Below are 12371 nucleotides of genomic sequence, written 5' to 3' on the forward strand. Positions count from 1 at the left end.
CAACTTTAGCAAAGTGTTGGTGTATAAAATCAACTTAAAAAAATCAGTAGCCTTCCTCTACTCAAAGGATAAAAAGGCTGAGAAAGAAATTAGGGAAATGACACCCTACACAACAGTCCCAAATAATATAAAATACCGCATTGTGACTTAACCAAGCAACTGAAAGATCTGTATGACAAGAACAGCAAGTCTCTGAAGAAAGAAATTGAGGAAGACTTCAGAAGACAGAAAGATCTCCCATGCTCATGGATTCGCAAAATTGATATAGTAAAGATGATCATTTTGCCAAAAGCAATCTACAGATTCAATACAATCCTCATCAAAATTCCTACTCAATTCTTTATAGAGATAGAAAGAGCAATTTGCAAATTCATTTGGAATAACAAAAAACCCAGGATAGCAAAAACTTTACTCAACAATAAAAGAAGATCTGGAGGAATCACCATCCCAGACTTCAAGCAGTATTACAGAGCAATAGTCATAAAAAAATGTATGTTGTTGGAACAGAGACAGAGGTCAGTGGAACAGAATTGAATACCCAGAAATGAACCCACACACCTATGGTCACTTGATCTTTGACAAAGAAGCTAAAACCTTCTAATGGAAGTAAGATAGCATTTTTAGCAAATGGTGCTGTTTCAACTGGAGGTTACCATGTAGAAGAATGCATATCAATCCATTCTCATCACTATGTACAAAGCTTAAGTCCAAGTGGATCAAGGACCTCCACATCAAACCAGATACACTCAAACTAATAGAAGAAAAAGTGGGGAAAAGTCTTCAGCACATGGGCACTGGGGAAAATTTCCTGAACAAAACACCAATGGCTTATGCTCTAAGATCAAGAATTGATAAATGGGACCTCATAAAACTGCAAAGCTTCTGTAAGGCAAAAGACACTGTCATTAGGACAAAACAGCAACCAACAGATTGGGAAAAGATCTTTACCAATCCTGCATCTGAAAGAGGTCTAATATGCAAAATATACAAAGAACTCAAGAAGTTAGACTCCAGAGAGCCAAATAACCCTATTAAAAATGGGGTACAGAGCTAAACAAAACATTCTCAACTGAAGACTATTGAATGGCCAAAAAGCACCTAAAGAAATTTTCAACATCCATAGTCATCAAGGAAATGCATTTCAAAACCACCCTGAAATTTCACCTCACAGTAGTCTGAATGGCTAAGGTAAAAATCTCAGGTGACAGCAGATGCTGGAATGAATGTGGAGAAAGAGGAACACTCCTCCATTGTTGGTGGGATTGCAAAATGTCACAACCACTCTGGAAATCAGTCTGGAGGTTTCTCAGAAAGTTGGACATTCCTCTACCTGAGGACCCAGCTATACCTCTCCTGGGCATATGCCCAAAACCTGCTCCAACATACAACAAAGACACATACTCCACTATGTTCATAGCAGCCTTATTTATAACACCCAGAAGCTGGAAAGAACCCAGATGCCCTTCAACAGAAGAATGGATTCATAAAATGTGGTACATCTATGCAATGGAGTACTACAGAGGTATCAAAAACAATGACTTCATGAAATCATAGGCAAATGGAATGAACTAGAAAATATCATCCTGAATGAGATAACACTATCACGGAAAAACACATTTGGTATGCACTCATTGATAAATGGATACTAACCAAAAAGCTCAAATTACCCAAGATGAAATTCACAGACCACAAGAAGCTCAAGAAGAAGGATGAACAAAATGTGGATGTTCCCTCTCCTTCTTAAAAAGGGAAAAAAATATCCATATTAGTGGATATGGAAGCAAAGTTTAGAGCAGTGACTGAAGGAATAGCCATTCAGAGCCTGACACACATGTGGCCCATTTATATGTGTGTGTGTGTGTGTGTGTGTGTGTGTGTGTGTGTGTGTATGGAAAGCCGCAATAACATTCGCCATCACAAGATGGCGCTGGCTTCCGCTGCGCCAGCCCGACTTCCTTTCAGGAAGCTAGCTGTGTGCACATGTGCAAGAGTGTGTTCGTGCCAAGTCTTTGCCCACCCCGGGGCGTGCCTATGAGATCATGGGTAAGCGACCAATCAGGCGTGGACGCGTCGTGCTAGGGATTTATAAGCAGCGCCTTTCTGGGCCCCGGGTCTCTCCTCTTCAAGATGTAATAAACGCTTTGCTGCAGAAGGATCCTGGTGTCCACGCATGTTCTTGCTGGCGGGACGATAGCGCGGGACATATATATATCAATATGGGCACTGAACCTAGATAAGATCGATGAAGCTAAAAAATGCATGCTGAAAGTCCCATATAGATCTCTCCTGAGAGACACATACAGAGGTCAATGCTAGCAGCAAACCTGAACTTGGAACAGGACCCCCTTGGAGGGAATTAGAGGAAGTACTGAAAGAGTTGAAGAAGCTTGCAACCCCATAAGGACAACAATGCCAATCAACCAGAGCTTCCAAGGACTAAACCACTACTGAAAGTCTATACATGGACTGACGCAGGGCTCCAAATGCATATGTAGCAGATAATGGCCTTGTTGGGGCACCAGTGGAAGGGGAAGCCCTTTGTTCTGCCAAGGTTTGTACTCCCAGTGCAGGGGAATATGCCTGGGGCAATAATGGGATGGATGGGGGAAAACCCATATGGGGGAGTAGTAGGGGATGGGGGGCTTGTGTAAAGAGACTGAGAAAGGGAATAAATTTTGAAATGTTAGTAAGGAAATACATCTAACAAAAAAGAATGAGAGAATCATCATCTCTGTTGATTGAAGTGTGTATGAGTTCAAGAGACATATAATAAATATTTCACTGGAGAGTGAGTTAAACTGCATCAAAATCTATCATGATTGCCATGTATAACGCTCTAAGTATTTTTTCTTTTTTTGTCTACTTATTTGATTTTTACTATCAGTTGACTTTATAATGAGAATAGAATTTCAGTCATACATGAAACATAATCATAGGAACAGGCTGGTGGGATTACAAACTTGTACAATCACTCTGGAAATCAATTTGGAGGATCCCCTGAAAATTGGAAATAGATCTACCTTAAGATCCATCAATACCACTCTTGGGAATATACCCAAAAGATGCCCCACCATGCCACAGGGACACAAATTCCACTATGTTCATAGTGGCCTAATTGTGATAGCCAGAAGCTGGAATCAACCCAGATGTACCACAACAGAATAATGGACATAGAAAATGTGGTTCATTTACACAATGGAATAATACTCAGCTATTAAGAATGAGGACATCTTGAGTTTTGCTAGCAAATGGATAGAACTAGAAAATATCATCTTGGATAAGATATCTCAGACCCAAAAGCATATGCATGGTATGTACTCCCTGATAAGTGCATATTAGTGAAAAAAAAGTACAAAGAACCCAAGAAACAGTCCACAGAACTCAGAAAGTTCAACAAGCTGAAAGGCCCAAGTGAGGATGCCTCAGTCACACTTGGGAGGGAGAAGAAAGTAACCAAAAGGGAGGAAGAATGGAGGGAACTGAGAGGAAAAGGGGGTGGGAGAGAGAGGTGAACATGATATGGTATTGGGTGGGGAAAAAGGACTGAAGCTCTGGTGGCCAGGAAAAAGAATGGAAGCAGGTAGCATCGAGAAATAGGAGGTTGGGAGGACCCTCCAGAATATACCAAAGACCTGAGAAGTGAGAAACTTTCAAGACTCAAAGGGAGAGATCTTTGATGAAATGCCCTACACTGGGAAGAGGTACCTTGCAGAGCTCACCTCCAGCAGAAAGACAGGACATCAAGTGAAGGATAGGGTTGCTATTCCACAGTCAAAACTGGGATCCAAAACTGTTCCTGTCTGAAAGAATTGCAGGGATAAAAATGTAGAAGAGTCTGAGGAAAAGAAGGTCCAGTGACAGGCCCAAAGTGGAATCCAGCTCAAGGGGAGGCCCCAAGGCATTACACTATTACTTAGACTATGGAGTGCTCACAAAAAAGGGGGAAGGGACTGTCATGATTTTCTTCAGAAAACAGCTGAAAGAATCAGATGCAGATATGTGCACCCAACCAATGAACAGAGTCTGCTGACCTCTCTGGTTGAATTAGGGAAAATCTGGAAGAAGTTGAGAAGGACAACCCTGTAGAAGGACTACCAGTCTCAGTTAACCTGGAGCCCAGAGCTTTCTCAGATACTGGGTCACCAACCAGGCAGCATATACTAACTGATATAAGGTCCCCAAAACATATATAGCAGAGGAGTCACTGGTTTTGTGTTCAGTCAGAAAAGATGCACCTAACCCTCAAGAGACTAGAGACCCCAGGAAGTTTAGAAGTCTTGTGAGGTGGGTGGGGTGGAGATATCCTCGTGGAGATGGGGATGGGGGTGGGAGGTGGCAGGGAAGAGGTATGGGATATAGAACAGTCAGAGGGTAGACCAGAGGGGAATAAAATCTGGAGTTTAAAAAAATTAATGATAATAATAATAATAATACAATTATCAGCCTGACCTAAGACCACATAGACACAAAAACCGAATGTCTTTAACTCATAACTCTTGATTGTTCTCACTATTCTATGTATATTTTCTTGTGTGTTGAGAGGGATAAAAGAGTGTAAAAGAAAATGGAGTTAGAGACTAAGATAATATAAAATATTATATATATGTTTTTGTTTGTTTTACTTATTGATTAAGTAGAATTTCACCAAGCTACTCAAATACAATTATGAAATTGTATAGAATTACAAACCTGAATACTTAGAATATTTTTTACAGTGGAGAGGCAAGATAATATTTTAAAACAATTATATTAATGTGTATCATATATTTACAAATTTTTACACACACACACACACACACACACAAATAGGATTCAGTGTCAAAAATAAATGCATCTTGCTCCAGGATGTGGTTGAATTTAGAGCCATGATTTTAATATAATAATATATTAATATTTATATTTACAATTAATTAATATTTCTAATATGAATATTTAATAATATATGAGTAGTTATAAAAAAGTATTTTGATGGGTGTTAACCCATTATATATACTATCCTTATAAGGACAGATTAGAAAAAAGACATATATAGAGGCAAACTACAAGGAAGACAATTATAAAATATAAGTTTGTGCAATCCACATAGAAAAGCCTAAAAATAATTTATCAGTACACTCTTTGGTTTTAGATATCTAAGTTCTATGTTTTTGCATAAACCAGATTCTCTAGAGTATACTGTTATGATAGTCCTACCAAGATACTACAATCATTTCTGTATATTTGTAGCTGACTGTGCCTGGAATATGTGCAAGCACAGATACTTTAAGAAACAAAGAAATTCCATACCTTTATATATGTAAATATCATGTAGAACTTTGAATGAAATCAGTATTTAATCAAAAATGAACATATAAGAACAGCATGTTTCAAATAATAATACATTAGAATAAAAATAATTGGAGTTTCATGTTTAAACAATAAAGTGATAGATGGCTTAGTATGTAAATTGCTTGCTATGCATGTTTGGAGATGTGAGTTTGAATTCCTAAAAGACACACAAAGTCAAAGGTGTCACAAGATACATTTGATATCACTGTGCTTCTATGCTCAGATGAGTGGTAGAGACAGGAAAATTACCTTGAATATTACAGGACAGCTAACCTGATATAGGAAGGGACTGCTGGCAGCAAATTTTATATGTGAAAGAACTAAAGATTGTTTAAAAATTACAGTACAAAACATATGGAAACTTCTTTTGATGAACTTCTGTTATAAGAAACACATAAAAATATTTAATTTTTAATTCAATGTTTAATATGAAAATGTTTTCTCAAAAGTCTTTTCATTGCCTCTTTTACATCTTTGTTTCTCAGACTGTAGATGATGGGGTTGAGCATGGGAATCCCAATGGTGTAAAATGTAGACACTATCATATCATGCTCCAGAGAATAGTTAGAACTAGGTCTTACATACATGAAGAGGATTGTGCCATAAAAAATGGACACCGCAGTGAGGTGAGCTCCACATGTAGAGAAGACTTTCCTTCTCCCTTCAGAAGAATTCATTTTCAGAATTGACAACAGGATGAAAGCATAGGAAATCAGAACAATGAGGATGGTGACTAGCTCTATGAAACTCACAAAGAAGAAAAGCAAGAGCTCATTTATATAAGTTTCAGAACAGGAAATAGCAAGTAGAGGAGGTATATCACAGAATATATGTTTGATTTCATTGGACTGACAGAAAGACAGTCTGAAAGTGGCCACTGTGTGGATAATAGCATGCACAATTCCACCAGCATAGGAAGCAATGATAAGTGGCACATAGATTTGAGGAGACATGCTCACTGCATACAGAAGTGGGTTGTGAATGGCTACATATCGATCATATGCCATTGCTGCCAAAAGAAAACATTCTGTGGTTCCAAATGTAACAGCAAGGAACATTTGTGTTGCACAACCATGAATTGAAATTATTTTGCTTTTAGACATAAAACCTACTAACATATTTGGGGTGATATCTGAAGAATAGCAGGCATCTACAGAAGACAACACACTAAGGAAACAGTACATAGGGTTGTGGAGCTGGGGATCTCCAACAACTAAGATAATAAGTCCTACATTTCCTATTAGAGTAAAAAGGTAAATTGCTAAGAATAGAAAAAAGAGAATGATCTGAAGTTCCTTATTGTCTGTGAGTCCCTTGAGGATAAATGAAGTAGCTTCTGTGATGTTCTTCATGTTGGAATCTCCTGCAACAATTTTGAAGATACTCAAGCTATGGTCCATAGTACTATAATAACAAGAGACAGTATATATGTCCATAAACAGACTAATTGATACATACCAATCCGTGGTCTAGGAGAAAATAACTATCATATGTGTACATAGTGTAATCATGTGTCACTTAAATACACTGAAATAGAGACACTGCTGTTTAATATTGTAGGGATGGATGTAGTGCTTAAAATTTTCTCATTGTCCAATGTAATCAACAAGAAATTTCAATAGAATTCTCCACAGATTATAATAAAACAATACTGAATTAAATGGAGACAAAATGATCTCTCTGAACAATAAAAAATGGTCTTCCAGAAAATAACTGTAAAGCTATCTCATTACCTAATGTAGCACAAAAATTTAAGATCAAAGACAGTGTGTACAAGTACAAAACTCATATGTGTACCCTGGAATGTATAGAAAAATAGAAATAAGCATGCAAAGATATAACATTGTAACTTTTTAACCAAGACTTCAAAACCATCATTAGAAACAATCTCCTTCAATGGATACTGATAGAAAAATGATGATGATGTATGGAAGAGTAAAATAATACACCAATCTCTCACTATGCTCTAAAATAATTCTAAGTATATCAATTATCATAAAGTTAGATTGGCTTACTGACAATGCTTGAGGGCAATACAGGGGAAACACTTCAAGATACAGGCAAGAAAACTCTGAAAAGAATTGTCATGGCAAAGAATATAATCCCGCAACAGACAATAAAAATTAAAAATATTAAATAGTTCTGTCCAACAAAGAAAATAATTACTAGAATGAAAACAGTCTATGCCCCTTCAAAAGTGATTTTGTTCAATATTTATCATGCAGGAGATTTTAATAAGTACTGTTATGAAATTACAATGAATCAACCATTCCACACATGTGGGACAAAGAAATGAATAGATAATTCTCAAAACAAAAAATGAATGAAAGAAAGAAAAAAGGAAAGAAGGAAAGAAGGAAGGAAGGAAGGAAGGAAGGAAGGAAGGAAGGAAGGAAGAGAAATTACCAAAATAGTTGAATCAATGGTAAATATTTTAGGAAAAATGAAAAATGAAAGTACTTTGAAATTCCTTCTCAACACAAATGTCTATCCATGTAAAACAAATGACAGCACGTAATCAAAAAAGAATACTTAATGTCTGATAAGTATGAAAACACATGCAACCATGTTGGAAATTTATATGATATTTCTGAAAAATATTGAATATGGAGAGCAAAATTTCTTCCAGTCCTCTACATATATCTCAAGTTCTCCACAGAGATAATTGTTTTTCCCCTAAAAAGTTGAATCAGCCAAGATATCCATCAGCATGTGAATGTGTAGAAGAAATATGGTACAAAAACAAGGTTAAAATTGGTCTGTACATAATTAAAAGTGAAATCATGTGGAAGAAATGGATAAAGCTGGGGATGATTTCTTAGCAAGGTAAAATAGAATTTGAAAAAGAACACTTATATTTGTTCTCACATGCAGAAATTGGATTTCCTTGTGTGTGTGTGTGTGTGTGTGTGTGTGTGTGTGTGTGTGTGTGTGTGTGTTTGGGGGTATGCTTCTGCCCAGAAAAAATACAAATAACAAGAAAATATCAAGGAAGAATATTGAGATAACAACAAAAATCAAGAGACATTTCCATAAATATTAATTGTAAACCCATAAAATATATCAATGGTGTATTCCTAAGAAGGGATAGCTATTGAAATCTATATAGTCTGGATAAATTGAACTTAGCATACATGTAAAATTCAAATAAATGATATATTCCCGATGACATTGCCAAGAATTTTGAACTAAACAGCTTGAATAAATGAGGTATAGGCATTTTTTTAAAAAAAAAACTAAGGCTGGGAATTTAGCTCAGTGGTAGAGCGCTTACCTAGGAAGCGCAAGGCCCTGGGTTCGGTCCCCAAATCCGAAAAAAAGAACAAAAAAAAAAAAAAAAAAGAAAAATTAAGCACAAAGACATTCTATAAAATCAAGTTTTTAGTGAAGCCAGGAATCATAGAAAACTATCTCACCACCTCAGTTGAGATCTATCTCACGATTTGATTTCATGGAATCGAATGAACATGGGAATTTAAAATGTGTATTCTTTTTAATTGATGAACAAAAGCCATGTGTAACATTAGATGTGAGGGCTTTTGTCTCAAAATTTGCTTCTTTATAAAATATATATACATTTGAATAAGTAAGGTATATGGTGGTTGATGGTCAAGAAGAATGACTATATGGGGGATTACATTTTCAAAGAAGGTACTGCAACATACCACACAAAGCAGTAAATCAAGATAAATATGCAATAACTTTTCATAAAGGATCCCAATGTTGATCACAAAAAATAAGTTTTAAAATTATATTATCTAAATTATGTGAATAAAGACCCAATCCAAATATTTAATTTTTTAGGTATACAAAATATTTTTCCTATTAATATATCTTCCTATATTATATCAGAATTAAATGTAAAACATTTTGAATAGTGTATCTTAATGAATTATATTTTCTCTTTATTTCTAGATTGAGAATACGTGATCTGTTGATATATCTATCTCTACCATACTCAGATACAGATAATCACCATTTAGTTTCCTATATTGTAGTGAGTGCAATTTATTTTCAATTAATGAAATTATAAAACCTATGTTATTGTGAATAATAATCAGCAATAAGTAGGGACCAATAATATCACCAATAAATAGATACCAAAGTGGATTCTATATAATAGAACTCTTGATACTTTATTCTATCAAAGTACTAGTCCCCTTAACAGGATATGGATTGAGTATATCCTTTAGATATATGTTGACTATTATTAATTCTTTGAAATTTGTGAGAAAAAATACATACTACTAAATTTGGAACAGACACACAAATATATATACATACATATATATATATATATATATATATATGTATGTATATATATTTACTCAAATGTATACGGCAATACTTGCTTTTACATTTCCAAGGAAGAGTTTCTTTTCAATATTTTGATGAAATTCAATATACATCAGGTATAGATAAATACACTTTATTTATCCAAGCAATAATCAGTAATTCAAAGTTTTTATACTATATGCAATAGGTAAAATTGAGGTACAAAAGTTTTTGGTCCAATGTTGTAATTATTGTAAAATTCTGCAAGTTAACTAAAATTTATTTTACCTGTGAAACCAACAAATTCATTGTTTATTCATTCAAGCAATATAGTAAATATTGAATGTTTATATCTACTCAATCAAATTCTGATGAATTCCCAAGAGATTACCCAAGGGGAATATTTACTAATTAGCAACTGGTTCAAAATAGAAACATAATAAAGTATTTCATCATAAAAGAATTAGTATTTTAGAAAACAAATTATAGGTCAATATTCAAGAAATGAATTAAATTTTCTAGTTTTTCATTTTGAATTCAAACATAGAAAACTCTCAAATTATTTTTTTATTAGGGAGAAAATAACCAGAAATGGTAAATATTTTGACATGGGTTTGAAATTTTGTTTCAAATTTCATTTCACTGACTTTATTTCCTCTTCCTGGTAATACAAGATGTTAATGTTTCAATTAATTATTCATTATGATAAGGTATAACGATGTGAAAAGTATCATTTTTGCATATCTGATGAATGGGTTCATGAACTTTTGATACATAGTATTAACTCAAATGAAATTATAACCTAATTTTTTGAGATAAGTCCATCATAAATATTAAGTTTAATATATTATTATAATAAATACTTATAAAATTCAAAAAGGCAAAATATAAAATTAAGACTTTGTTGGTCATATAATTCTATTGATTGTGACTACCCTCAATTTTCATAAATAAAATCATATATTATATAATATACTATTTTCACAAACAAATGCAATTAACAGACATAGATCTCAGATGTATAAGAAAACATACCTGACCAAATAAATGCATATGCCGAAAGGTCATAGAGAAATTTGCTGTTAACAAATAAAATGATATGAAGCTCTTTCCATCTTAATCAATATTCCAGGTGCTTTATACAATATTTAAATTGTAATAGTAGAGAACATATGGTTCTCATTTTATGGATGAGCAGTTAGAAATCTAATATAACTTTGCATGCTAGTATATTCTATGTTTGTAATCTAAACAATTGCTAGGGTAAGTCAATAAGACTGGATTCTTGAGGACTATCTAGGCTATACTGGAACAACAAGCTTAAAGTTTTGTACAAACTTTGAGGTAGTGAAATTATTAGCTATTCAGGTAAATATCATGACTCATAAGCAAATCTCAATAAATCTGAAGTACCAAGTACCATCAATAACAAAGAAATTAATGCGAAAATGAAAATATGTAATAATGTCACAAGTTTGAAAATAATATTGATGTACTGTTAGTACATATCTGCAAAGAAATCAATCTTGAGCAGAACCTTAACAACTTATCAGTATATAAAACTGAGAATAGGCTGGATCCCCAGGTGGGGCAGGCACTGAATTGCCATTCACTCAGCCTTTGCTCCAAACTTTTTCTTCATATCTCCTCCTATGAATATTTTGTTCCCCCTTTTAAGAAAGACGGAAACATCTACACTTTGGTTGTCCTTCTCAACCCCTTAAGAACAATACAAATGGGAGGAGAAGCCCTTTGTCCTGCCAAGGTGGACCCCGCACGCCCCTGCCCAGTGTAGGAGAATGTCAGGGCAGGGAGATGGGAAGAGGTGGGTGGTTGGGTGGGGGAAACACCCTCATAGAAGAAGGGGAGGGGAGATGGGGTAGGGGTTTTAGGGACAGGAAACCGGAAAAGGGAAACCAGGAAAGGGAATACCATTTGAAATGTAAATAATAACTTTTGAATAAAAAAACTGTTGAACAGGTGTATCACAATGGTGTATAGCAGAGAAAGCAGTTTATCAGTTCCTAGATAATACTGAAATGTAAATAAAAATGAAAACAAAAATAAAACTGAGAATTGTTAATACAAATCTTCTTAAATGATATTTTAATATGGTGTATCTCTTATAGCACTTGGGATTATTTGTCATAAGTCATTATTGGATGGAAGTGAAATTTGACCATAATTTATTAATTCCTGTAAATAACAAGAACATGTATATATTAGAACAGTGAAATTCAATTCCCAAGAGAAACTAACTCAATTTCAAAGAATTTATTGAATAGCTTAATTATTTTTAAAGTGGTTACTCTTTTTTGATCCATTGTATTCACTTTAGAATTTTTGTCAGTCCTTTTTGTCATGAAATGTCACTTCATAAAGTCCGTATCTGATTCATATTTTATTCTGCATTTCATTGTTCAAATGGTCCCCTTGATTACTTTGAAATAATCAAAATTACCTAAGTATATACTGGTCCTGAGAGTCAGTGTGTTCTCTCTCACTGTGGAACATCCTGTGTACTTTAAGAGGACCCAATGGGTCTGGCTTGAAAAATAAGACATAATTATGTTCCTACCTTTTCTTGACTGACAGAAAGTTCTCTCAATCTCCTGTAAAAGATTTAGAAATTTTAGTTTTAGGTTTTAAACTGAATAATATGCCTCAAAAAATAACTGTAAAATGGAACTTTGTCCAGCCAAAATGAGATTACACATCTAACAAGTAGACATAATGGTCATTAGAACAAAAGAGACACTGTGGAGAAT

General features: G+C 34.5%; 1 protein-coding gene across 1 annotated transcript; it reads right to left on the bottom strand.

Annotated features, from left to right (window-relative positions):
- Positions 1–5744: 5744 nt before the first annotated feature.
- Or5t18 (olfactory receptor family 5 subfamily T member 18) lies at positions 5745–6680 on the bottom strand. Its single transcript, NM_001000316.1, is given in 1 exon segment — positions 5745–6680. A coding segment is annotated over 1 exon segment (936 nt).
- Between the last annotated feature and the right edge of the window lie 5691 nt (positions 6681–12371).

Source organism: Rattus norvegicus, chromosome 3 (genome assembly GCF_021556685.1).
Source record: "Rattus norvegicus strain SHRSP/BbbUtx chromosome 3, alternate assembly SHRSP_T2T, whole genome shotgun sequence".
Lineage (NCBI taxonomy): Eukaryota > Metazoa > Chordata > Mammalia > Rodentia > Muridae > Rattus > Rattus norvegicus.